General features: G+C 40.8%; 1 protein-coding gene across 1 annotated transcript in view; it reads left to right on the plus strand.

The window, feature by feature from the left end:
• LOC122990128 (NLR family CARD domain-containing protein 3-like) overlaps positions 1-19,849 on the plus strand; it is a 96,502-nt gene extending 76,653 nt beyond the window's left edge. Inside the window, exons 5-12 of the mRNA XM_044363248.1 lie at positions 1,826-1,904; positions 2,065-2,276; positions 2,377-4,194; positions 4,314-4,487; positions 6,446-6,619; positions 18,698-18,744; positions 18,899-19,496; positions 19,783-19,849. Coding sequence (XP_044219183.1) covers positions 1,826-1,904; positions 2,065-2,276; positions 2,377-4,194; positions 4,314-4,487; positions 6,446-6,619; positions 18,698-18,744; positions 18,899-19,496; positions 19,783-19,849 — 3,169 coding nt within the window. The remainder of the gene's footprint in view (positions 1-1,825; positions 1,905-2,064; positions 2,277-2,376; positions 4,195-4,313; positions 4,488-6,445; positions 6,620-18,697; positions 18,745-18,898; positions 19,497-19,782) is intronic.
• Positions 19,850-27,522: the final 7,673 nt, after the last annotated feature.

Consider the following 27,522-nt stretch of genomic DNA (forward strand, 5'->3'; position numbering starts at 1 on the left):
GTGTGTTTAATGTTAAAATCTCCATTACGAAAATCTCATTAAAAGATCTCTTTTAATGAGATTATTGTAATGGGAGAGTTTAACATTAATTGGTTAAAAAAGATGAGCCAGATCCAAGTTTCATAAGGGATTGCAGTGCCTCATTGTTAGCAGAGGGTGGCCTATAATCAGAGACCTCCAGATCTAGAACTAAAAATTCAAACTGTTTGCTCACCAAAGTAATTTTTAAGAAAATTGTGTCTCCCCCACCCCTAATAGGTCAATCTGTTCTGTAAATATTTTAACCATCTATGGAAATGTCTTAGTCTCAAACTATTACTTAACCAAGATTCAGAAATAACAATGACATCAGCATCAGATGTCAAAGCCCACATACAAACAAAGTCTAATTTAGCTACCGAACTTTGTACATTCATGTGGATTAAGCCCAATCCAACCCACATTTAAAATCAGGAGTATTATAAATGGCTGTACCACTGCCATGATCTGGATAGGGTTGTATATTACCTGAGAGCAATAACAACAATACAATGAAATGTCTGTTTACATTTCATGTATGATGATTTGTTCAGAACACTCCTAGAATTAAAAGAATCATACCTAGGATTTAAAAAACCCTGAGAGACAATAAAATTATCCAGTAAAGTCATTACACTGAGCAACCAGATGAGATTTCCGGGCTCAAAGCAGCAGAGTGGAATATCTGGAAATATACATGTCTTTGACACTTTATGACCCAATACACTCATCCCCCGGGGGGCTCCATCTAAAGCATAATGCACAGGATTTACTAGCCCGAGATAAATTGGGCAACACTTAAAGAACAGAACCAGTGATGTCAAAATCTAACTTAGATTCAGATGACTTTATTTATCCCAGAAGGTCAATTCAGTTCTACAACCTGCCCAGACCACACACAAGAAAAACTCACAGGCAAGCAGCAAGATGTCAGAGACAACAGATCAGCACATAGGTACGTGGAACACAAGCAGCAAGCACAATCTGGCTCCTTCAAGTCATCCTGTATATGCAGACTTACACGAGGAACCAAACAAAAAGCAAAAAAACCAAAAAGTATTTCTCATAAGTTTAAAGGAAAATGAAGTATCCAGCAACACTCTGGCACCTTCTTTGACATTGCCTTCAGTCACAAAGAGAAAATTAGAATACAAAGTTTATCCAATCTTTGGACATGATTTACGGTGAAGGGGCCGGTGTTCAACGACCAGACTCATGGTGGAAACAGGATTCCTGACAGAAGCCTGAAATGACTTTGGCTCCTTTGACAGAAGTGTGAGTGCTTAGTGCAGAAGGTCCACAATAACTTCCACCATAAAGGAGGCCCAGTGGGGGCACATTACTCCAAAAGAATCAGACCAATTGTAGTGATAAAGAAGTGTTAAGCAAAAAGGATGTTGTGGAGAGTCACAGTTATAATAACCACTAATAATCATAATTATTCATCATATAAGTAGGACAGACCAGACTGATACAAGCAGACACTGATCAGCTGGAGGTTCTAGCTGCCTTGCTTGAGGTCACTTCAGCAGTGTACAGTGAGGGAGGGAGAGCTGTATGGAGGGTTGTTCAGAGCTGTTGGGACTAAACCAAACTGACTGCTGAAGCAACACACTGAGCTGAAAGCTACAAACAGACTGAGCTGTTGATTCTCAGTGGGATCAGCAGGACTAGTAAAGCTTTACCACTACAGGGAGTCATCTGATTCTCTGTTCACATCGAAATATCACTTGATGGACCTTTAGCTTGTGTTTGTCTCTGAGTGGACAGACATAATGTGAGCTCATTCTTCATGATTCCTCCACAGACTGGACCAGGAGAGCTCAGAGGTTCCCAGTGGTCAGTCTGCCCAGCAGCATCAAACACACCTGGACTCCATATTTATGGTCTGTACATGTACAACAACTACTTTACCTCTATGCTGTTCACAATCATGTCCATGCTCCACTTTGTAGACCAGTGGATTGTCAGTCTGTCCAACATGGATCTGATGTTTGCTTCATGATTTTAGTTTGATTGTGTCATTCATATAGTATTCTGTTCCAGCTGCTGGAGGAGAACATCGTCACTTTTGTGAAGAACGAGCTGAAGAAGATGCAGAAGGTTCTGAGTTCAGATTACCCAGAATGCTTAGAGAGTCAGAGGGAGGATGAGGAGGTGTTGGACAGTGAGGAGGAAAAGCAGAGGAGCAGCAGAGAAGCATTTCTGAAGATCACACTGCACTTCCTGAGGAGAATGAAGCAGGAGGAGCTGGCTGACTGTTTTACTGATGTCTCAAGAGATTGAGAAAAATATGTTTGATGTTTAACTAAATGTTTAAATATTTACTTTATACTTCATTTATTGATCCTTTTTCATGTGTGTTCATTCAGGGACTCATGCTGGCAGGTGTCAAGGTAAACTCAAGTCTAACCTGAAGAGGAAGTTCCAGTGTGTGTTTGAGGGGATTGCTAAAGCAGGAAACCCAACCCTTCTGAATCAGATCTACACAGAGCTCTACATCACAGAGGGAGGGACTGCAGAGGTCAACGATGAACATGAGGTCAGACAGATTGAAACAGCATCCAGGAAACCAGACAGACCAGAAACAACCATCAGACAAGAAGACATCTTTAAAGCCTCACCTGGAAGAGATGAACCAATCAGAACGCTGATGACAAAGGGAGTGGCTGGCATTGGGAAAACAGTCTTAACACAGAAGTTCACTCTGGACTGGGCTGAAGACAAAGCCAACCAGGACACACAGTTCACATTTCCATTCACTTTCAGAGAGCTGAATATGCTGAAAGAGAAAAAGTACAGCTTGGTGGAACTTGTTCATCACTTCTTTACTGAAACCAAAGAAGCAGGAATCTGCAGGTTTGAAGAGTTCCAGGTTGTGTTCATCTTTGACGGCCTGGATGAGTGTCGACTTCCTCTGGACTTCTACAACAATCAGATCCTGACTGATGTTAAAGAGTCCACCTCAGTGGATGTGCTGCTGACAAACCTCATCAGTGGGAAACTGCTTCCCTCTGCTCGCCTCTGGATAACCACACGACCTGCAGCAGCCAATCAGATCCCTCCTGAGTGTGTTGACATGGTGACAGAGGTCAGAGGGTTCACTGACCCACAGAAGGAGGAGTACTTCAGGAAAAGATTCAGTGACAAGAAGCAGGCCAGCACCATCATCTCCCACGTCAAGACATCACAAAGCCTCCACATCATGTGCCACATCCCAGTCTTCTGCTGGATCGCTGCTACAGTTCTGGAGGATGTGTTGAAAAGCAGAGAGGGAGGAGAGCTGCCCAAGTCCCTGACTGAAATGTACATCCACTTCCTGGTGGTTCAGTCAAAACTGAAGAAGGTTAAGTATGATGGAGGAGCTGAGACAGATCCACACTGGAGTCCAGAAAGCAGGAAGATGATTGAGTCTCTGGGAAAACTGGCTTTTGAGCAGCTGCAGAAAGGCAACCTGATCTTCTATGAATCAGACCTGACAGAGTGTGGCATCGATATCAGAGCAGCCTCAGTGTGCTCAGGAGTGTTCACACAGATCTTTAAAGAAGAGAGAGGGCTGTACCAAGACAAGGTGTTCTGCTTCATCCATCTGAGCATTCAGGAGTTTCTGGCTGCTTTTCATGTCCATCTGACATTCATCAAGTCTGGAGTCAATCTGCTGTTAAAAAAACAAACAACATCCCAGAAGTCTGAAACAAGAAAAGACAAATCTGCAGAGACACACTTCTACCAGAGTGCTGTGGACGAGGCCTTGCAGAGTCCAAATGGACACCTGGACTTGTTCCTCCGCTTCCTCCTTGGTCTTTCAATGCAGAACAATCAGACGGTCTTACAAGGCCTGCTAAAACAGACAGGAAGTAGCTCACACACCAATCAGGAAACAGTCGGGTACATCAAGAAGAAGATCAGTGAGGATCTGTCTGCAGAGAAAAGCATCAATCTTTTCCACTGTCTGAATGAACTGAATGATCGTTCTCTAGTGGAGGAGATCCAACAGTACCTCAGATCCGGAAGTCTCTCCACTGATAAACTGTCTCCTGCTCAGTGGTCAGCTCTGGTCTTCATCTTGCTGTCATCAGAAAAAGATCTGGATGTGTTTGACCTAAAGAAATACTCTGCGTCAGAAGAGGCTCTTCTCAGGCTGCTGCCAGTGGTGAAAGCCTCCAACAAAGCTCTGTAAGTACACAGACAGTTATTTAATGATTGATTTATTGAAAAGATATTCAAAGAGATTTTTTCAATAGGGGAGAAAAATAAATGTTTCATTAAATATTTTTTCCAATTGTATTCTTCAGACTGACTGACTGTAACCTCTCAGAGAGAAGCTGTGCAGCTCTGTCCTCAGTTCTCAGCTCCCAGTCCTGTAGTCTGAGAGAGCTTAAGTTGAGTAACAACAACTTTCAGGATTCAGGAGTGAAGCTACTGTCTGCCGGACTGGAGAGTCCACAGTGTACACTGGAAACTCTCAGGTCAGGATTTAACAATTTGTTCAACTGATCACCATTTAAACTGTAATTTATATGAGCAGATAAACACCTGGGCATTTTCTCTACTCAAATTATTTTCAGACCAGTTGTGTGTTTCGAGCCTATGAATAACTTTCTATTAACATTAGTTATTAGTTTTGTTCTGTCTCTGCTGTTGGAACCTGAAATACTAAAGAGGAATTTCAAGATTCAAAAACTGAATGAAGAACTATGTAATTGGCCCAAAGTACACATACAGTTATTCAGTGAACAGTTTTTAGCAATAGTTTTAGTTTCTTGTAATTTCAGATCAGTATCTGTGCTGGGATGATTTTTACTCACAATGGTGATATGACAGTTCACCCTAGCTGTTTTGTGGTTAACCACCATTTAATTCTTCTTTTGTTTCAAACAACCTTAAAACACTGAATGATTACTGAAACGGTGTGAAATAGAGACAGTGAGTGTGAGTGAAGGAGTCAGAAATATTTCCTTACTGTTAGTGTTTACTTTTATTTCCACAAAGTTCAGTAATTATATGCCACATTAGTTGGGATTCATGTTCTGTATTTAACTGTGAGCATCTGAGATAGAATCATTTACCTGTGTGACGTGTTGGAGGTTTGATGTTTATACAAACTGTAGTCAGACTCTGTCACCTGCAGCTCTTCATCTAATTATCTCACTGTGGCTGCTTCTTCTTTTACTATTCTTTTATTTAGACCCATTTTTAGCTGTGAAGAGTTAGCAGTCGCTAACATCATGTTGAATAAGGTTACAGGAAGGTGAAACTGCCTCACAATAAAAGCTTTACAGTGGTTGGCCATTTGAATTGAGAAGTAGTGTATGGAGTGATTACGTTTGACTCTAAAGATCACAGAAACACATAGGTGATGACAGAAATAAAAACAACACCTTCCAGTCCTGCAGTGATATCAGACCATGTGACATGTGTTGTTTTGTGTGTCTGCAGGCTGTCAGGATGTCTTATCACAGAGGAAGGCTGTGCTTCTGTGGCTTCAGCTCTGAGCTCCAACCCCTCCCATCTGAGAGAGCTTGACATGAGTAATAACAACTTTCGGGATTCAGGAGTGAAGCTACTGTCTGCCAGACTGGAGAGTCCACATTGTACACTGGAAACTCTCAGGTCAGATCATGTTTGTCTCAACTGATAACTATAAATACCAAACAATTAATCAATCAATCAATTTTTATTTATATAGCGCTATATCACAACGACAGTCATCTCAAGGCACTTTTCACATAGAGCAGGTCAAGACCGTACTCTTAAATTTACAGAGACCCAACAATTCCCCCATGAGCAAGCACTTGGCGACAGCGGTAAGGAAAAACGCCCCTTTAACGGGTAGAAACCTCAAGCAGAACCCGGCTCTTGGTGGGCCGCCATCTGCTTTGAGCGGTTGGGTTGAGAGAGAGAAAGAGAGAGGGAAAGGGGGAGGGGGGACAGAAGAACAACAATCATAACAATAACAATAAGTATAAGTATCAATAGCCAGGGAAGGATGCCATCAGGATTGTGAAGGACCGCGAAGGCTCGGCCCAGAACCCAGGGTTTCCTGTGAGATGAGAAAGCACAATACAGTTTATACAACGTCTCTCATGTCAGTATTTCTGAATCTCCTCTTCATCAAGATTTTAAATATTGCTGTGTAGAAAATCCGACTTATGTTTCTCTACTTCAGCTTCATGTACTGTCCAGCACAAACATAACATCTTTGATTAACATGAAGAAGCTCATCATGTTTTGATACCATGTGATTTATGTTACTGAATTACTTTTTATTCCGATTAATTGATTATTAACTGTCACATCTCTGGCTGGTTTAAAACAGATCACCAAAGATCATAGCCAGTTCTTGGAAGAGATTACATATCATCAACGTTTAGACCTATTTCAACACAAATGTTATTTGTCTTCTTGTTTATTATTGTCTCTTCAGACTGGCTGACTGTAACCTCTCAGAGAGAAGCTGTGCAGCTCTGTCCTCAGTTCTCAGCTCCCAGTCCTGTAGTCTGAGAGAGCTTGAGTTGAGTAACAACAACTTTCAGGATTCAGGAGTGAAGCTACTGTCTGCCGGACTGGAGAGTCCACACTGTACTCTGGAAACTCTCAGGTCAGGATTCATCAATCTGTTCAACTGATCACCATTTAAACTGTAATTTATATGAGGAAATAAACACTTGGACTTTTCTCTATTCAAGTTATTTTCAGACCAGTTGTGTGTTTATAGTTTGTGAATAACTTTCTTTTTATATATTTTTATTAGTTTTTTTCTGTCTTTGCTGTTGGAACCTGAAATACCAGAGAGGAGTTTTAAGATCCAAAAACTGAATGAAGAACTGTGTAACTGACCTAAAGTAAAACACATAGAGACAGTTATTCAGTGAACAGATTTTTAATAGTTACAGTTTTTTTTTTAATTTCAGAACATTGTGCTGGAATGATAGTGATTTTTACTCACCATGGTGATATGACAGTGCATCCCAGCTGTGGTTAACCACCAATTAATTCATGTTTTGTTTCAAACAAACTTAAAACTCTGGATGATTCCTGAAACTGAATGGAGTCAGAAATGTTTCCTTACTGTTTTTCCACAACATTCAGTCCTTATATGCCATATTAGTTGGGATTGTCCTGTATTCGACTGTGAGCATCTGTCACCTGTAGCTCTTCATCTAGTCAGCTCACTGTGGTTGTTTCTTCTTTTACTATTCTTTTATTTAAACCTATTTTTATGCAGTGAAGAGGTAGCAGTCCCTAACATCATGTTGACTAAGGTTACAGGAAGCTGGAACAACTTCACAATAAAAGTATTACAGTAGTTAGCCATTTGAATCGAGAAGGAGTGACTGAAAGTGTTAAGTTTAACTCTAAAGATCACAGAAACACATTGGTGATGACAGTAATAAACACATGATCTCAGATCATTTGACATGTGTCATTTTCTGTCTGCAGTCTGTCAGGATGTCTAATCACAGAGGAAGGCTGTGCTTCTCTGGCCTCAGCTCTGAGCTCCAACCCCTCCCATCTGAGAGAGCTTGACTTGAGCTACAATCATCCAGGAGCTTCAGGAAAGAAGCTGCTGTCTGCTGGACTGGAGGATCCACACTGGAGACTGAACACTCTCAGGTATGGACAAAGAGGTGGACAGGTTTGTTAGTGTGAATCAGTTTAAAGAATCATGTCATCTGTTCAGAATACAAACTGCTGAGTCTGAAAAGAAAGAGGGAAATGCTTTAGATTACAGCCCACAATGTACAGTGTAATTACTCCGTAGTTACAGTGTAATCTTTTGTACTAATGATGTACCAGTACAGTAGATACCAATATATATTTATCATATCATTGTTCTCCACCCAATGAAATCAGAGGGGTGGGGGGCAATTTTATATACCAATAAAACAATTTGCTTTCAAAAACAAAAAACCCCTGAGTTGTGAAAAGGATGCTTCTTTAAAGACATTTAGCATATACATATTGTTTCTAAACAAAGAAGTGCTCATTTTAGCCATGGAGTGGTTCAGAATGTGTCATTTTACCCACAAAGTGAAATTCAAATTTATAGTATTGTTATATTGTGACAAGAGATTTATGTTCTCATCAAAAACAGACATATCACATGTTTCACATGTGTTTCCTATGTATTTTCTTAAACTAAAGACTTTTAAAAAAGTAGGATTCCTATGTCTATATCCGGTCTAATTTCTCACCCAGGAACTTCTCCACTGCTGCTGCGCTGCACAGTCTAGATCTATTCTCCTGTTTAGCTTAACAATAGTTCTGAACAGTCCTTCCATGGATGTATAAAGAGTCCTTCAGGGCTGCGGAAGCAGCTATCTACTGCTCAATAGAAGAAGTGAAAGGTAACCTCTAAATCTGAAAAAAGGAGATTTTGTTGTTGAAGGGGCCTAAATAAGATGTAATGTTTTACTGATGTGTTTAAAAATATAGTTCACAATTTGCATTATAATTTATTTTCTAATATGCTACTCTATCAATTTATCTATATGTTACTGATCTTCTTCTCTTAACAGTACCTCACACTCATGTATGTTACAATTGTAGAGAATTGAAGATGAAATCTGGAAACACTCATTGGACCAATGCAATGTCAATATTGTATTCTGGTTGTTGATTAGTTAGGGAGGACGTCCTCCCTTGGAGCATCATTTTATGTGTCTTGGCCAATCACAGATTAGCATGAAGAAAAATTAAGTATTTTAAATTGATGTAAGAGATCCCACCCTGAGGAGGACAGCATGAGCCCGTCCTCCACTGCCCACCACTCCCCCCCACTCTTCCCCTCTGCCCCCCACCACCGCTTCACACAGACTGCTCTTTCTCCTCCTGCCCTGCAGGTGTCACTGTTGAAGCATTTTAACCAGAATTAAAATGATGGATTCTTTCCAAAGAAGAGAATAAACATATTTTATAAATAATTCTGAGATTTGGTAATGGTTTATTTCAATCAAATATTCTTTTTTATATTTTGATCTCCTTCTTGCCTCTCAAAAAACAGAGGAGGAGCAACCTCCTCTGCCTCTATGGACCAGCCTCCACTGAGGGGTAACAATTATGGAGCTTACAAATTACTTATACTGTAGTTATTTTTTAACTACCAGGTACCTATTTTATTATTACAGAGTATGTGCCATCTTCTGAGCAATAAACTAGAAATTTTGGAAGAATTTAGAGAGAATTAATACTCTAGTTATTCTTTAACTACTAGGTACCTGTTATGTTATTACAGGCTACAGTATGACGATAAAACTGAGCAAAAATCTGGACATTTCAGGGAAGATAGAGTGATGACTTCTGTAGCACTTAATAAATCTGATGTGATTTTATTTCAAAATGACCTTAGTACCAATAAAACAGCCAAAATACATGGGTTTATGTGGGTTTACTTTGGAACAAAGGTCCAGGACAGTGTGTTGTCATGGATGCTGTCTGAAGACTGTCTCAGCTGTCATTCACCTCACCAGCAAACTTCATCACTTGATGCTTGTTTATAGCATCTTAGCTCCACCTGCCATCAGCGGACAGAATTCACCCACCAAAGATGTCACTCACTTGTGTGTAAACACATGTTGACAATTTTGAAGTCATTAAAATGTTGAAGGTCTTCTACCTGGCAGTTGTTTTGGTCCAGAATTACAAATCCTCAAGGTGCAAGCTTATCCTTTTTTCAGCTCTGTGCACAGTCTCCTTTCATCTCAGGAAATATATATATAGCTATAGCTAATATGAATATAGCTAAAGATAAAACATTAGGTATGAATCAGAACACACATATATGGTTCATATGCTCTTCTGATTGCAAACTGTGTAGTTAATTTAGTTTGTTCTTCCATGTTTTGAGGCAAGTAAAATTAAAACAAACTGTTCTCACATTGTCTTCTGTAGTTACAGAGTAAGTTATGTTGGTTGTTCCCCCTTGTTTGTTACATTTAGTTACAGGGTAATTACAGGGTGTGTGGGCTGTAATCTAAAGTACTGATGGTTCCCCCCTTGTTACATGTAATTACAGGGTAAATACAGGGTATGCAGCAGGGCCGGACTGGGAAAATCATTCAGGATGAGAAATATAGTGAGAAATATAGCCCCAGTCAGGCCACTTTTTAAGTGGGGGGTCTGAGGGTCCCCACTAGGAAAATATTAGTTACAAAGACTTGATTTCCTGCATTCTGGTGAATTTTAATGCATGTGAACAACAAACTAATGAGCCAACAACTGCTTAGTACAATATACTGTTATGAACCTCAAATAAAACAAAAGGTGCATATCTTACGACAAAAGGACTAATTTTTAATCAATATTTATTAAATAATAACTAAATAAACAACTAATATACTAACAAAATAGAAAATGTGCAGGTTGCTCTGAAGTAGTGGGCTTCTCTACTACGGTGGCACCAATGCTTCTCTCTCCACCTTCAAAAAGAAAAAAAAGCAAGAGCACAGCACAGCATATCTTTTAATGTACCAATATAATACAGTTAACAACTCTCTCTCCACTTATTCAAAGAACAGAGCAAGAGCACAATACCCTACTCAGTTTACTGATATACACTAACAGTTACCCATCAAAGGTTAAAATTTAACCAACACAAACATTAAATAACACAGATATTTACAATAGCCTGAATAGTGACAGAAGATGTTGTGTTGTCTCAATAATTTCAAATTATGAGCTCAAAGTATGAACTCACTGACTGAAATTAATCACCATAATGCATTCATTTTCAAATAATATTGACCACATTAACAAGTGTTACCTCTCCAGTCTCAGGCCCTGAACCGTAGTTGGGCGGCCACTGGTATGACGCTAGCTCACTTAGCTTAGCCTGGCTCGTAGCTGGTAACAAGCTCTACTAAGAGTCCGGACCAACTCTGCGGTGGATAATGGGGCACTTTATTCCAGCGTCGCAGCGGACTTAATACATAGTCTCTCTGTGATGCATTTGACTCTTGCTTCACTAACAGTGGTAACTTATTTCTCCTCTACTGGCATACACCTATTCTCTGTGGCTGCGGCTAGACACACACGTATTTCCGACTACCGGCGCTTACACTACTACGTCACACACACACACATTATCCACAAAGCCTCCTTCTTAAAGGAGCGGGCTTGGCTTGCAACACTAGACTGGATATGCCAATTACGTCATCAATGTTTTTGAGGAAATTAGAATGGGAACTGCCACTTTCATTGTTGATTGTCCAGTCTGTTTGCTGCTTTAACATTAACAGGGGACGATGACGCATCAGTAACATTAGCTATGTTAGCTAGCTAGCACATTTATTTACTGACTAACCTGGCGGCATTTAACGGCATCTCCTGCAAGTGCCTTTCTCTTTTTTCTCCCTCTCTGCTCCTCCCTTCCTCTTTTTTCCACCGTCCATCTTCCTGCTAAGTCATTTAGCCTCTAAATGCACCTGCTGCCAACTACTCTCTCTCTCTTTTTCTCTCTCTCCCTCAGCCAGCCAGAAAGAACTTTGCAAACAAATGATGTTATTATCAATTTTCAAATTTTATCTGCTATAATTTATCTATGAATATAGCGTATTCATAAATTGCATTATATAATTTGTGTTAGGATTTTAGTTCATTTTTAATTATACCCTGCCTTGCTGCTTCAGTCTGCGTTTTCCTGATTTGTGTCCGCAGCGGGCCTACGGTGGCCGGTGTGAATGTGGGGCTAGCCCCTCTCTCACAATGTAATGTGTATTGCACGTGGGAAAATATGAATACGCATGCTCAGAGTGTTCGTGTATTCAATGTAGATCACATGAAATTGATGACAAGTGGGGCAGACAGCCTGAAGCCCCACTAAAGCGTCATTTCATATTTCACAGCTGATTGGCTCGCTGTCTGACAGAGAGCCAATCAGATAGCTCTCTGTCAGACAGATAGCCAATCAACTGTGAAATATTTCAAATGACATTACAGTGAGGCTACAGCGCGAGCTGTTTACAGTTACAATTTACAGTCGGCTAAAAAGGGGAGACTTTCTCAGCTAACTTGAAAAAAATAAAGTGGATTTCATACTCGAGCACAGGGTCTAAACTCTTTATTTGGAGGAGAAACTGGAATTAAAGCGCCTCGGAGCCCACCAGCCACGGAATACTGTCATCACTCAAACTGCTGGTAAAATTAACCGCGGGTTTAACGTGGTGAAGTTTGCCGGGAGGAAAAACCGCCATGCTGCCCTTTTCTGAGCCGTCAGCTGGTGAGTGAAAGCATATTTTATCATCCTGCCTTGGTGGTTCTGGTCCATGAATTGGTCATATTGTTGTGCTGGATCGATTGATATAGATGGTGATGAGTGTCAGTGTGTCCATGCTTATCTACTGAGGTTGTTGTCATAAAGTCACAGAATGGATTAGCATCCTCCTCCTCTTTGCTGTTCGCTTATGGCTCTGTAGGCTCATTTGTTCTGAGCTTGGTTGTGTTGGCTTATGATGATATATCACATTATTAATTAATCAATATTACAGATAGGTTGTACTTCAGTGATGCGGTCAGGCGCCTCGTTCCTGACCGCATCACTGTCGTGAGTCAATCAGCCAACTGGAGCTAATGCTTTCTAGAGATCGTGGCTTTTCCCAAACTGAATAAATACCTCACATATAAACACAAAACTGCTTTACTAGCTCAATCTCGTTGTAACTAAGATATCCGTTGAAAAAATATTTTTTCCATGAACAGATTTAGCTACTACGTCCGCAAACTTCACATATATATTTAAGCTAGTAGCGCCGTGTCACCAGCACAGCTGATGGAGGAAGCCGGAGTAGAAACTGAGATAAACTCTCAACTGAAGGGAAAATGGCTGAGTTTTGCTGTGTGTGGGGGAGCAGGGTAACGATGAAGAGTTTTTCAGTATGTGTCAGTGTAACTCGTCTCTCAGAGTTCAGTCCACTCGGTAAAGGATCCGTTTTGTTTTCCCCACAACTCCTGATCAGTTCAGTTCAATCCAGTTTCACAAACAGAAAAGAAAGACAACTCAAACTCCGCTCCGGGTTTTCACTGCAGATCCCCACAAAACAAAACAAACCACAGACACTAGCAAAGCAACACAGTCCATAAAATAAAGCCAGCAGGAACATCAGATAGGTCGGACCACCGTGTTTAACTATATATCTTCAAATGTTACAGTTACGACTGAAAATGACAACAGAAGAAAAAGTTCACATATCTCCGCAACTCAAATCAACCACCAGTCGTCTACCCGGAAGTGACTGATGTTGTTAGCGTGACGTCACGGTCTTTAGTTCTAATGAATGGCGGAGTGATATTTTTAGTGATGAGGCTTTTTTCATTTGAGCACGGCTAGGTGTGCTGTCATGCTGATTCAAGCTCGTTCTAAATGTCCAGTTGACCAATCAGATTGCTTGGTCGGAACTACGTGTTGTATAATTTAGATTTGTGACAGTGGTGACGTCACTTGTGTAATTTCTCGTTCACTCAGTTCATTTCAGTTCAGTGAGGCTTTATTGGCATGAGCATATTAAAGTACAGTGTTGCCAAAGCACATTGTACAAAGTAGTACAAACAGGGGCAGGTACAGGTTTTAACATCCAAACATTAAAACATTATTTTAACTTTACAGTTTGAAAACAATAACAATGTTTTGTAATGCAAATTACATAAATAAATACACAAAAGAAAGAAAACTGAACTAAACTGATGGATATCAGCAATAGTGATAATAATAATAATCATAATAATGGTTTTGATATTAAAATATATATATATACACACATAAATATCTGTCTGTGTGTGTGTATGTATATGTGTGTACGTGTGTATGTGTGTACGTGTGTGTGTGTGTGTGTGTGTTTAGAGTGTGTGTATATGTGTGTGTGTGTGTGTGTGTGTGTGTGTGTGTGTGTGTGTGAATATATGTGTGTGTATGTGTGTGTTTAGAGTGTGTGTATATGTGTGTACGTGTGTGTGTGTGTGTGTGTACGTGTGTGTGTGTATATCTGTCTGTGTGGAAATGATGATGATAATAATAATAATAATCCTACTTAAGTAAAAGTAAATAAGTAATTATTTTTAAATGTACTTGAAATATTAAAAGTAAAAGTACTCACACAATGGGTTGTCTCTTAATGTCCAGGCCTGTATTTCAATAAAAACCATAGTATGGGGCTGCGTTACCCTGTTAGGTAACATATAATCTACAGAATTATCAATTAGAGCGTGAAATGTATCACAGAGGGTAAGCATAAGTACGCTAACCTTTACAATAAACAGAAGTTGTTGCAGGTAAGTATTACTAATGGCATCTGCAGAGGTATAAGAATTACTAGTAGTAACATCTGCATTTTCTAATATCAGAACCAATAAAGAAGACGGTTATATCTTCAAATCTGGTTAAATTCTGGTGTTATATACTCCGATACAGACAGTAGATGGCGGTGTGGCTTTCAGTCTGTCTGGAAAACCAACGAAGGAGAGGAGTGATGTTTAACGTTGTGGGCTCAGACTGACCACAACTTTCTCTGCTAAAGAGCTCAGAAGAAAATACACAGCAGTGTTTCACATGAACTGACTGGACAGTGCTGGTCTGTAAACTCACAGCCCCCCCACCAACACTCTTGGAACCGATCCATATTAAACGTGAACCTTGTAATCGTGACCGCTACACGGCTAATGTAAAACAAAGAGCTTATGCCTGCGGTATATTACGTTCACTAAAGTGTTTGTTTTTACCACCGACAGGTTCAGATTGTTGTTATAAGTGTGTGACAACATTATGAAGGATTCATATAGAGACAGAGCTGCTGTTAAAGGGTCAGATCGTTTCTGTTAAACCAGAGAAAGTTTAACCAGACTCCACTGAACATGTTCAATTATCTGCAAAGACAAGACTAATTTGACCTGCACTATCTAGGCAATGTGCAAGTGCAAACTTGTCCATTAATACTAATTTCACAACCTAGAAAAGCGAGACCCTATATTACATTGTAAATGACGTCCAGCTAGCATGTGTGACAAGCTAACCTAACTTACCACCTTACCTTCCCATGGAAGTTAGCTAAATAATGAAAGCACCGTTGTCTTTTCTGGCGACTGCTGTATATTAACATGTGCTTCACTAGATTAGAGCATTCATAACATGATGTCAGTAAACTAAACTAATATAACCTTGGCTAACATGTATAAGCCCGAGAAAATAACTTAGCATAGCAAGAGCTCTGCTCACCTCAATGTGTTTCTTTAGATTTGAAGGTGAATTTTTGAAAGCCAGTAGTTGTTTTCTTTGAGGCAGACAGTTGATTCCTGGAGCTTATATATTTAAACATTTCCTTCAAATAGGGCCAAGGGTGGCTGGACTCAGTGGGCTCAGTCTCTGGGTCCATATTGAATGTTCAAATCACAACTGCTGCTTCCAAATGCGCGCTCTGCTGTCATTGGAGGCCGGGATAGCAGCACCTGATTGGTTTAAAGCTCTGAGGCATTTTGATGACTGATCAATCATAAAATGTAACGAGGTGCATTTTAGAAATGTACTGGAGTAGAAAGTACAGATAATAGCTGCAAAATGTAATGGAGTAAAAGTCAAAAGTATGCTCTATATTTTTTACTTAAGTAAAGTACAGATACGTGAAAAATGTACTTAAGTACATAAACGAAGTATTTGTACTCCGTTACATTCCAGCACTGTCCACGGGAGATATCAGCGTTTATCCTCTGGATGGTGTCAGGATGGAAGTCTCTTCATGGGAGGATGGTGGAGATAATGATCTTGGAAGAGGGGAAGGTCTGTGTAGCTCTCTGTGCTACTCTCTTCATAGACTCTGCTACCCTCCCCTGCTGTAGTCTCAGGTCATTACTACCTGTGTGGATGATAATGTGGCTAGGTTGACCCAAGGTGGACTCAGTGAGCAGCTGGAGGGCGTTATCAGTCCTGGAGCAGCAGAATTTATTAACTTTGTGAGCAGGAAAAAGCTGGTCCTCTTTAACACGTTTCCCATTTGAGTCTATTAGGACCACAATGTCAGCATCACTGGTTATCTTTACCTCTCCAGATGTTTTGCTAGGCCTGCTGGTAGTGGCCTCCCTTTGTGAGTCTGTGGTAGAGAGGGTGGGGGTGGGTGTTACTGCAGGTCGTTGTGATGACCTGGTGTCAGTCGGGGTGGAGGTGGAGGTAGAGGGCTGTGGTTCAGAGTGAGGGGAGCTGTTGGTGGTGGTGGAGGGTTCTCGTTGGTTTGCTCTGAGACTCTGCAGCTGCTCCTTCAGGCTGAGGATGGTTTGCTCTCTCAGGAGCAGTTCCTCTCTCATAGCAGTGAGTTTTCTCCCTGTAGCCTGTCTGTCCTGCTGCAGCTCCTGGACCTCTCCTCTCAGCTCCTGCAGGGAGGTCTTCAACTCATTCCTCATCTGGCTGTATTGGTCTTTGAGCTGCTGTGTGGACTCAGTGGATGTCTGGTTGGAGAGCAGCAGCTCCTTCACTTCCACGAGCTCTACTTCCTGCAGGGACAAACACTCTCTCTCTCTCTCTTCCTCTGTATATGTGTGCAGACCTGCTAGAAGCCACTTTGTTGTTAAAAGTGTTTTGTGGATCCAGAACATGTTAAAAACACATCAGTATCAAGGTCAAGTACTGTAGTTTTCCTGGTATGTAGCCTGTCTATTGAAGTAGTTGGTGCCCCTCCAGTTTTTTACATATAAAAACGCTGCTGAACGTTGCTGAAGCATATTTACACAAACTATACAATCATAGCAAACACATAAATAAATAAACAATAACAATACAAGAGAGCATGGAGAACAATAGGGGCTATGGAAGGTAGGTAAGAGTAACATAAGATATAAACATACAATAAATGAATTATTAATGAATAAACATGAATTATTATCCATGTGGGTCTAACAGAGCTGTGGAGCTCATGGCAGCTGCTACAGATCTTGCTGCCAGTCTACAGCAGTCCTCCCTCTCTCCCAGCAGGACTGGAAGTCTCTCCCACTCACTTCCATAGAGGAACTCTGGGAATATTTGTATTATTTCTGTAAAATATTGGTCTGTAATACTTTGATGTTGGTTGCAGTGAGTTAAGAAGTGCAGCTCTCTGGTCACAGTAAGAACACAACGTCTCCTCTCTGGGCAGCAGGTCTGTCTGTGTCTTCTTCCACTGCCAGGTTGTGTTCAGTCAGTCTGTGCTTAGTCAGTGTTCTTCTCAGTTTTCTATCAGACGCTGTGGTCAGGTAGGATGTCACAGTGTCTCTCTGTTCAGGGTTACGTATGTTTCCATTTTGTTCTGGGATTTTGTTAGCTCTGTCCAGTAATCTCTGTGTTTTTATTTTTCTTTCATCATAATTTGGTTTGGTCTAATTTTCTGAGTGCATGTGTCCTGAAGCTGAGGTGGTCCTGGTGTAAAGACCTGAGTGGTTGATGTCTCTCTCTCTCTCTCTCTCTCTCTCTCTCTCTCTCTCTCTCTCTGTACACCGTTAGTAGAAAAGATTACACCATAACTACGGAGTAATTACACTGTACGTTTCAGGCTGTAATCTAAAGCGTTACCAGAAAAAGTGTCATTGTCAACATGATTTGACTTTGAGACGCCTGTTTCTGATTGGCTGAATGTAGCTGCTGTTCATGTGTAGCTCACCTGCACTCAGGTGGTTGACAGGTGTGTTGCCTAGCAACAGCAAAGCACCTCAGTGTGATCAGGATCAGTGATGTCGTAGGGCTGCTCGATTAATCAAGTTTTATTTTGTCTTCCAACGATTATGAAAACAAGATAATCGAGATAAATCGATTATTCTGCCACATTCTGCTTCACAATGATGCTCTGGTTTTGTCTGGTGTTATAAATCCAGCGCAGTGAGACAGACAGAGCGGAGTCTTCCTCACAGCATGAATGTGTCTGAATTTAACAGTCAAATGTCATAATATTGTGAGACCTATGAGATATGTTGCCAAGACAACCTAAATATAAACTTATATTATTAAAAGTTTGGTTTTGCCTCCGCTGTTAAGACTCTGTTATGACTCTGAAAAGTCTGACGGTTTTCTCTCAGGTAACGTTACATCCAGCACTGACACAGTGAAACAAACGGATCAGCCCGGAGCTCCACGGTTCAATAACATGTAATTGATCAGTAGGAGGTTTAATTTTCCCCGTAGGGCCCCGGTGAGAGGCGGCTCAGGGAGACGGCGGCAGGTGGAGGTGGTGGAGCTGCAGCTGCAGGCTGCCCGCATGGCTGCATTCAATTACCAACAGCAAGGATATTAGTTTTATTTTATTATTGTTGCTTTTATGTTCAGTTCACAAAGTGTGTGAAGAGTTCATTCTGCTGACTAAAATACATTTGTTGGATCATAGTTAGTGTTTTTGTGCTTTATTGCTGTTTAAATGTAGGATATTATATGGCTATTTAAACATATGTCCGCTAGTTGTTCTATATGGCCGGAATTCTGGAATATTAACGGACATGTTGGCCGTCAGAAAAGTCTAGCGTCTAACCCTGGTCTGCATCTGTTATTGTTCAAGGAAATCCACGGTTAAAAAGACAAGTTGTTTTTTTTAAATAGATGCACGATGTTTCCAAAGTCAACGAGTAATCGTGTTAAATAATTGTGATTATGGTTTTTGCCATAATGGAGCAGCAGTAATATCATGTCCATGTTTGCATGCTGAAAGAGAACGTGCTGCTCTGACCCCCCTCCTCCTTTCAGGCTGCAGCCTGCTGGAGTCCGATACTTGACACCAGGTCTGAGGAAGTGTAAGTGTGTTTTTCATTTCATTCATCAAAACAAAGCAAACTTCAAACTGTGACATCACTCATTCACATCCTACTGAGGATGAAGATGATGTCATCATCAAACAGATGATAGATCAATAACTGCAGCTGTATTGTGTCTCGTTCTCTCCATCAGATTTCTGTCAACTCACACTGGATCCAAACACAGCACACAGAAACCTCAAACTGTCTGACAACAACAGGAAGGTGACATGTGTGAAGGAGGTTCAGTCATATCCTGATCATCCAGACAGATTTGATTTCTGGCCTCAGCTGCTGTGTAGAAATGATCTGACTGGTCGCTGTTACTGGGAGGTCGAGTGGAGAGGAACAGTTTTTATATCAGTGACTTACAGAGGAATCAGAAGGAAAGGACACAGTAAAGACTGTTTGTTTGGAGGGAATGATCAGTCCTGGAGTCTGGACTGCACTGATGATGGTCGTTACTATGTCTATCACAATAAGAGACAAACATCCATCTCCTCCTCCTCCTCCTCCTCCTCCTCCTCCTCCTCTGTCTCTAACAGAGTAGCAGTGTATGTGGACTGTCCTGCTGGCACTCTGTCCTTCTACAGAGTCTCCTCTGACACACTGATCCACCTCCACACCTTCAACACCACATTCACTCAGCCTCTGTGTGCTGGGTTTGGGTTTGGTTCTGGTTCCTCAGTGTCTCTGTGTGGTCTGGAGGAGGAAGAGTCTCCTCCTGTTAGAGAAACTTTCTCACTGCTGACCAGATAGTTCAGTCTGTACAGGATCACACACAGCTGATGGTATTTAGTACCAACATGATCTCTCACTGCTTGTAAATGTAAACATGGTTTCCACATGATTGACAGTTTGTTTGTAAAATGAATCAAATGATAAACTGAGTCCAGTTGTTGTTGTTTTCTGTTGTTAGTGTATTAGAAAGGCTTGAACTGTAATGGGATAATGGGAATGGGATCTTCACAATGTTTAGTTGTAGTTCTTCTAGTAGTTTCATGGTAACTGTGTTACCTGATTCCTTCACTTATTTAGAGATCACATGACAAATGATGGTCAGAACAACAAGCCTCCTATTGGCTGGTTAAATGAACACCTCTAATGGTGAAGGCTGAGGCTCAGCAGCTGGAGTGTGGCTGCTTTTATGCTGCGTTCATATCATATTGGAATGATGCTAATTATGAGATTCTGACTTGTAAATAGAATTCAGGTCAACATTCAAGTGGTAATTATGAAGTGGAAAAGCTGAAAGCTCTGATATTTACTGGATATGCTGGATTATTGTCAATAACAGTATTTTTGAGCCTCATTCCACCAACTTTGTAATCATGCAGCCGTCTTGATTTGTTGTGTGACATGAACGCTGGCGAGTTGTAAACATGGGAATCTTTCCCGCCTCTACCATCCATCCCATATGATGTGAACACAGCATTAGAGATGAGAAGTCAAAGGAGCTGTTGTGTGTTTCTGACATACAGGAAGTATTTAGTTTTTCTCTGGAGTGTTTATTTAGTTCCTGTGCAGAGAATAAAGTTCATGATGATCAGTAGCTGATGTTAGTTTTCTCCATTTATTTTTGTGTGTGTGCATGTTAATTCATATCTAATTTCATATAGTAGATTGAAGGTATTTGACAGTTTCAGGACTGTTTAAAGTGTCAGTTTAATGTGTTTAGCTCACATTCAGTCTGACAGCTGTTGTTCATTGACTGTTTCTAAATAAGTTGTGCATCATCAGCACTCAGCTGTCATGTGTGATTAAAGCCAGCAGGTGTCACTGTTTATTCCTTTGGTTAATTCATCTGGATTTGTTGAAAATAGTTTGTATTGAAAGGAGGTTTTATGTTTTTGGTTTCAGTTTCTGTGTAAATATTCATTTAAATATTCACTATAAATTGATTCCACTTTGGTATTATTATTATCATCATAGCCGTTATTGTTATTTTGTATTATTTTGTATAATTGCAAGTCACTTTTGTATTTCCTCTATTTTTTCTATAGATAAACACAAATCCTCATCGTCAACTTTATGATCCAAGATGTTAATAAAGTCTATCTGCAAATACTTTTTACTATCTACTATGTTTCTATTTAATTCTATTAATTTACTATTTAAATATCTTATAAATGGATTTTGTATTTCTCCACCATGATTAATTCCTGGCAGTGTGGAGGACATTTAGAAACATTTAGTCCTTCATGTTTAATAAAATGTATAAAATATAGTATATAATTGGATAATTACATGAATAAAACCTAAATAATGATACATATTATTTATGTTGTTGTATTCTGGGTATTTCTAAAATCCTGGCTACAGCCCTGAATATATACACCAAAATAATGTATTACAAACAAACAATGGAGCAAAATGAACACGTAACCATGGAAACAATCCAAAAGAAGAATCCAGTTGGATGCATGGACAGGTGTTTGCTCCTGAGAGAGACAGTCACAATATATTCAGTTTAAAATGTGTAAAAGAAGAGTAAGATCTGTTGAGAAATGTGTTGAGCGGATCACAGACATCTGAGTGTGCAGCTTGTTCTGCTCTGTGATATTTACTGACAAAGATCTCAAACATTGCTCAGTGAATTAATGGAGCATCGTGCTGCTGTCAGGGTGGATGTTCTCTCTCTGTTTGGGTCTGTTCAGGTCCAACACAGTCTGGATCAGGTCTAATTATCCTCAGCTCTGTTTCACATCAGGACTCTTTATTTTTAACATTCATTGATGCATGTTGGCATCAGGAAGGTTCTCCATGGGTCAGTCTCAGACCTCCAGACTGATAAATGTTTTCCATCCTTAAAAGAAGAAAAAACAGCAGAAAACACTGAAAACTGTTTTTACTTAAAAAGAATTAAATGTAAAGATTTGGAATATATTTGTACAAAGAATCATTTTCCAGCATCTTCAGTCTGTTCTGTTCTATATAAATTATTAGTCACCTGCTGCCACTCAGAGTTAAACTGACTTGTAATTGACATGAAACACAGCTGTAAATTCCTCCACATGTGCATCAAGAGGCCATCTAGTGGACTGATAGTAGAACAACAGCAGCTGATTGCAGCTTTCATGGAAATCAAATGAATTGAACAGACAGACAAACATCCTGATATTAAAATACAAAGAGAGACAGACAAACACTGTGAAGGTATTTCAACAATATTTCCAACATCTAGAGGCTGACAAACATCCTGTCTGACACACAGTCGTTCTTCATCGTCCCACCAGATGGAGCCAAACTCAACTAACTTTCACATCCTACACATAGTGTCTGGAAGAACATTGTTCTGATCATTTCTGTCTGGATTGATATGGATATTAGCAGCATTAATATCAATGCAGACACATGAACTTTAAAGAAACTTGTTTCAGTTTTACTGGATGAAACAGTTTGTGACAGAGAACAGAGCTGCTTGTCTTCATACGGTGAAGTTGGTTTCAATCAATCAATCAATCAATCAATCAGTTTTTATTTATGTATCACCAAATCACAACAAAAGTCACCTCAGGGCACTTTTCACGTAGAGAAGGTCAAGACTGTACTCTTTCATTCACAGAGACCCAACAATTCCCCCATGAGCAGCACTTGGCGACAGCAGTAAGGAAAAACTCCCCTTTAACGGGTAGAAACCTCAAGCAGAACCCGGCTCTTGGTGGGCGCCATCTGCTTTGACCGGTTGGGTTGAGAGAGAGAAAGACAGAGGGGGGAGAGAGAGGGAGGGGGGACAGAATAACAACAATCATAACAATAACAGCAGCAACAGCAGTAGCAGCAGCCAGGGAAGGATGCCAACAGGACTGCGAAGGACCGCAAAGGCTTGGCCCAGAACCCAGGGTTTCATGCGAGATGAGAAAGCACAAAAAACTCAGAGAAGCAAAGTTAGTGACATGCATTGATGTTACATGAATGCATACAGATGGAGAGGAGGAGGAGGAGAGAGGAGCTCAGTGCATCATGGGAAGTCCCCCAGCAGTCTAGGCCTATAGCAGCATAACTAAGGGCTGATCCAAGGCGAGCCTGGTCGGCCCTAACTATAAGCTTTATCAAAAAGAAAAGTTTTAAGCCTACTCTTAAACATAGAGAGGGTGTCTGCACCCCGGACTGAATCTGGAAGATGGTTCCACAGGAGAGGAGCCTGATAGCTGAAGGCTCTGCCTCCCATTCTACTTTTAAAGACTGTAGGAACCACCAGTAAGCTGCATACTGGGAGCGCAGTGTTCTAGTGGGGTAATACGGTACTATGAGCTCTTCAAGATATGATGGTGTCTGACCATTAAGAGCTTTGTAAGTTAGGAGAAGGATTTTAAATTCTATTCTAGATTTTACAGGAAGCCAATGCAGCAAAGCTAAAATGGGAGAAATGTGGTCTCTTTTTCTAGTTTTAGTCAGTACACGTGCAGCTGCGTTCTGGACCAGCTGGAGAGTCTTTAGAGACTTGTTAGAGCAGCCTGATAATAAGGGGTCATGGAGAGTCATGGAGAGTCATGGAGAGTCCTGGAGGGTCCTGCAGGGTCCTGGTGAGTCCTTGAGTTTCCTCATCATCTTCATCAGCCCTGCTCCCAGTGTTCTCCAGCCAATCAGCTTCTCTCCTGTTCTCCTGTTTCACCTCCTCATTCTCCTCACCTGCAGCTCCTCTCCTGGTTGGTTCAGTCACTGTTCAGTCCTGAACTCCTGCATCTTAATATAAGAGACCTTCTTCACATCTCCTGCTACTCTTCATCACATATTAAAACATAGAACCAAAGATATTTATTTATGTATTTATATGACAGCCTTTAGTCCACCTGGCGGGTTTGTGATTGTCGACTCAGGTTGTAAAAACTGTAAACTTGTTGTTTACTTATTTCAATAAAGTTGTTGATAAAATACAAATAAAATAAAACAGAAAGAATAAAATAATAATGATTGACTGGTGGAAACTTTCTTCCTACAGATGAGAACACAGGCTGTTTTAGCAACACTGTCTCCTGGAGATACTTTAACAGTTCAGTAGAAGAAAGAAAGAAAAGAACAGAACAGACAGAAGTCTGTTAATAAAACAGAAAACTGACAGTAAACAAGCTCCAGCTGAAAGATCCTGAAGCAGCACAGTAAGTGGGCCTTTAGTGGAGATAGTTTGATGTATAATAGTGACAGAAACCTGTAAGATCATCACTTCAGTTACACATCTCAGATTAGCTGCTGTCTTCTGACAATAATCACATACGTGATCATTTAAGACTCATCCAAACACAAAAGCAGAAGAATAAACATCAACTTCTCTCATTTAGTTCATTTGATCCAAACATTTGGTCTCTGGACATTTTCTTCAAGTGAATAATAGTTGAAGAACATGTGAAATGACTCCGTTCACTGAAACACTCTCCTGCTGTGATTCACACTCATACTGCTGTAAATGTTCAGTTTGAACTAACAGTTTATAATTCAGTTTTATTTCTCTTCACTTCATAAAGTTCATAAACAGTCTGTTGGTTTGTTCTTTGAATGCTTTTATATTAGTGTTGCTCCACACTTCTGTACACAAACTCAAATGTGATCAAACAGGTGAAAAATACAACATCTGAAGCCCCTTGTAGCTTGATAATCAATCAGTTTGATTAAATGTGATCAGGATGTGAATGCAGTTGTGTTTTTGACCAGCAGAGGTCAGTAAAACACAACTCAGCTGTTCATCTCATCGCTGCATTTATTTCATTATTGATTCATATTTCTGTCTCACTGTTTCACTTTTATACTGTAGCGACTACTGGCAACAACGTAAAAGTCGCTGAGAGGCTGAGGTAGGGCCTTGTTTGCCGTTTGTCCGACACGCTACCAAAAAGATTCGCTGAGATCAAAACTGTAGGTTTAATAACCTTTATTAATGAAAGTGATCAACTTATTATAACTTTCACAAAATATAAGATACTCAAAATAATCACAGCGATCAGGTGTAAAACTGCGTTCAGGTGTAAAACAGCGGTCAACAAAAAATACGACGACCCACTCACCCTCTGTCTCTTACCAGCTGGCATGCAGGTGAACAGGTGCTTAAATTAACTATAGGATACCACCGCCCATATCCATGTGACCTGATTATCAATCCCTGTGATCGTGCAATAATAAACAAACCAAAATAACCCAAAATATAAAACAAAAGAATTACTACTTTGCAATTCATTCAATTAATCCATTCATGGCTCCTACACGCCAGCCCCTAATTATTAGGTTATTACATAATAATTACTCACATTGCAGATGTTAATAGGAGGCATGAAGCAATTAAAAGATCAATAATCAAAGTCCATAAATTTACTTTACATTTTCGATCTTCTTTCTTCCTCCCGATCCTGTACATGAGTCATAAGTCAGTAAGACCAGAGGTTACTAGCACATAGTCTTATCAGAGTGATCTTTACCATCACTCTATGTCTGTCAGTCAAAATCAGAGTCAAAATGGAGGTCAAAGTGTCACAATGTGCATCAACCACTGCTTATCCAGCTTCGGCCTCCTGTAGTAGACAGACTTTGGTTATTGGTCGGTCCAGGCAGCTGCTCTTTGTTTTGATGCGCACCTGACGCACAAAACCTCTCCTGTCTGGAAAGGTTTGTAGGACTCTTCCCATGACCCAGGAGTTACGAGGTCTGCTGTTACTACTACTGCTGACAACTCCTTTTTCATCCTTTGTAGCTTTTCCATCTCTGTCTCTTGAAGAGCTCTTTACTTGACCTGATGCCCCAGTAGTGGAGGGGCCTTTCTTCCCAGAATCCTTTTCTTTATCTCCCGTTTCAGCTTTCTTCAAGGCCTCTCTGCTGTCTTTCTTCAATGAACGTCTTTGTTGGTCCGTCTCCAAGTCAGACTGTGCAAGAGCCATGCTCAATTGTCTCCTCTTCTGACAAACAGACAAGAGCCAAGTCTTAAATATCAAGATCCAAGCAACAGACTTTCTCAGAGGGGTCCAAGAGTCAAAGTATTGGATCATGCGAGTCACTGCATCAACCTCCTCTCTGACCTGTACAGCATTCACTGCAACAGCTTTCTTAACCTCGCTGTCATCTGATGGAAGTTGAAGAGCATCGTCAGGAGAGACAGGCCACTCACTCTCAGGTTGAAGGAGAAAATGAGGCCCTGACACCCATGTTGCATTCTTGAGAAATGTATCTACTTTCACACCCCTGGAGGCAACATCGGCTGGATTGCTTGCAGTTTCAACGTACCTCCATTGAGAAGGGTGTGAGGCCTTGCAAATTTCTGAGACTCGGTTGGCAACAAAGACTCTGAATCTGGTCACCACTCCTATCAGTGAACTTGTAAGATCTGGTCCCTGTAGGAGCTGAGCATTAAGTGATGTTCCCTGGAAACTCACTCCACAGTCAAAGACAACTCTGATCTTTCCTTTTGTAGGATGGTAGACGCCATGGTGCGGAATATACCAGACCTTGCCATCACTACGTTCCACATCCTCTTCAGGCACCCTTTCAGCATAACCTTTGGCAACAAGGTCATTCATGAAGGCCATATAATCAGCATGAAATGAGGAATCCTTCTGAAGCCTCTTCTTCAGGTGTAAGGCATGCTGCTCAATGATTTTCTTATTATTTGGCATGCTAACGTCCCTTTTCCTCAGAGGTAAGTTGATCTGATAGTGGCCATTCACTTGCTTTGCTGAGTTTGTGACCAGTTCCATAAACTTTTGATCTTCTCTTGACATGCCAGTTTGTTCATCCATGCTGCATTCAGGGAAATCTGCCTTAAATTGCTGCTGCCAAAGTTCGTCCAAACACACAACTGACACTCTGTTCACTTGTAACTCTGGCTGCTCACAGTCCATTGCATCTCCACTGTCTCCTTTCAGTGGTCCATTCACAGTCCAACCCAGCATTGTCCTTATTGCATAGGGTCCATTATTAACACTGCGTATGACTTGCAATGGTTCCAAGGCCTTAGAAACATTTGTCCCTATCAACAGCTCAATCCCTGCCTCAATCTCAGGCAAATTGACATGTTTTAAATGAGGCCATCTCTGAAGATCACTCTGTCTTGGAATGTTCCCTTTGTGAACAGGCATGCGCATCTGCGTGTAAGCCTTAGGCAGTTCACAGAAGTGCTGCTCATTCAAGCCAGCTACCTCCAGGCCTGACACGATGTGACTGCTCACAACTTTCTCTTGGCCCATTGTCCGTAAAAGAATATGTACCTTCTTCCCTGTAAGGTCAAGCTTGTGCATCAGAGACTCTGTACAGAATACTGCTGTACTGCCTTGGTCCAAGAAAGCATAGGTGGTGACAATCTTGCTCCCCTTTCTGGATTTAACTTGCACTGGAACTATGGGAAGTTTACAATCGTGATCACCAGCCCCAGTATGACCACTTGCCACCAGAGTGCTGTCCACTGACACCTCTGCTTTCCTCTCAGCTAGGTAAGATTCCTTTTCCTTTGGAGGAATGTGAAGTATGGTTGGATGTTTAAGACCACATTTTGCACAGGAAATCCGTTTTCTGCAATCTTTGCTGATGTGTCCAATACACAAACAGCCAAAACAGACACCATTGTCCTTCAAGAAGCCAATCTTCTCTTTATGTGCTCTTTTCCCCAACTGAGGACACAAATCCAATGCGTGACCTCCTCCACAGCAAAGACATGTCTTCCTTTCCGTTTGAACATGTTCCTTCCCTTTGGTTCCAGGTTGAGTTTTGTTTCCCACAGGGGCTACAGTGGTAGCAAAACTAGTTCCTTTAATTCCAGAACGAGATTGTGGATTGTGCTTACTTACACCTTTGTTTGTTGTC

Source organism: Thunnus albacares, chromosome 10 (assembly GCF_914725855.1).
Source record: "Thunnus albacares chromosome 10, fThuAlb1.1, whole genome shotgun sequence".
NCBI lineage: Eukaryota > Metazoa > Chordata > Actinopteri > Scombriformes > Scombridae > Thunnus > Thunnus albacares.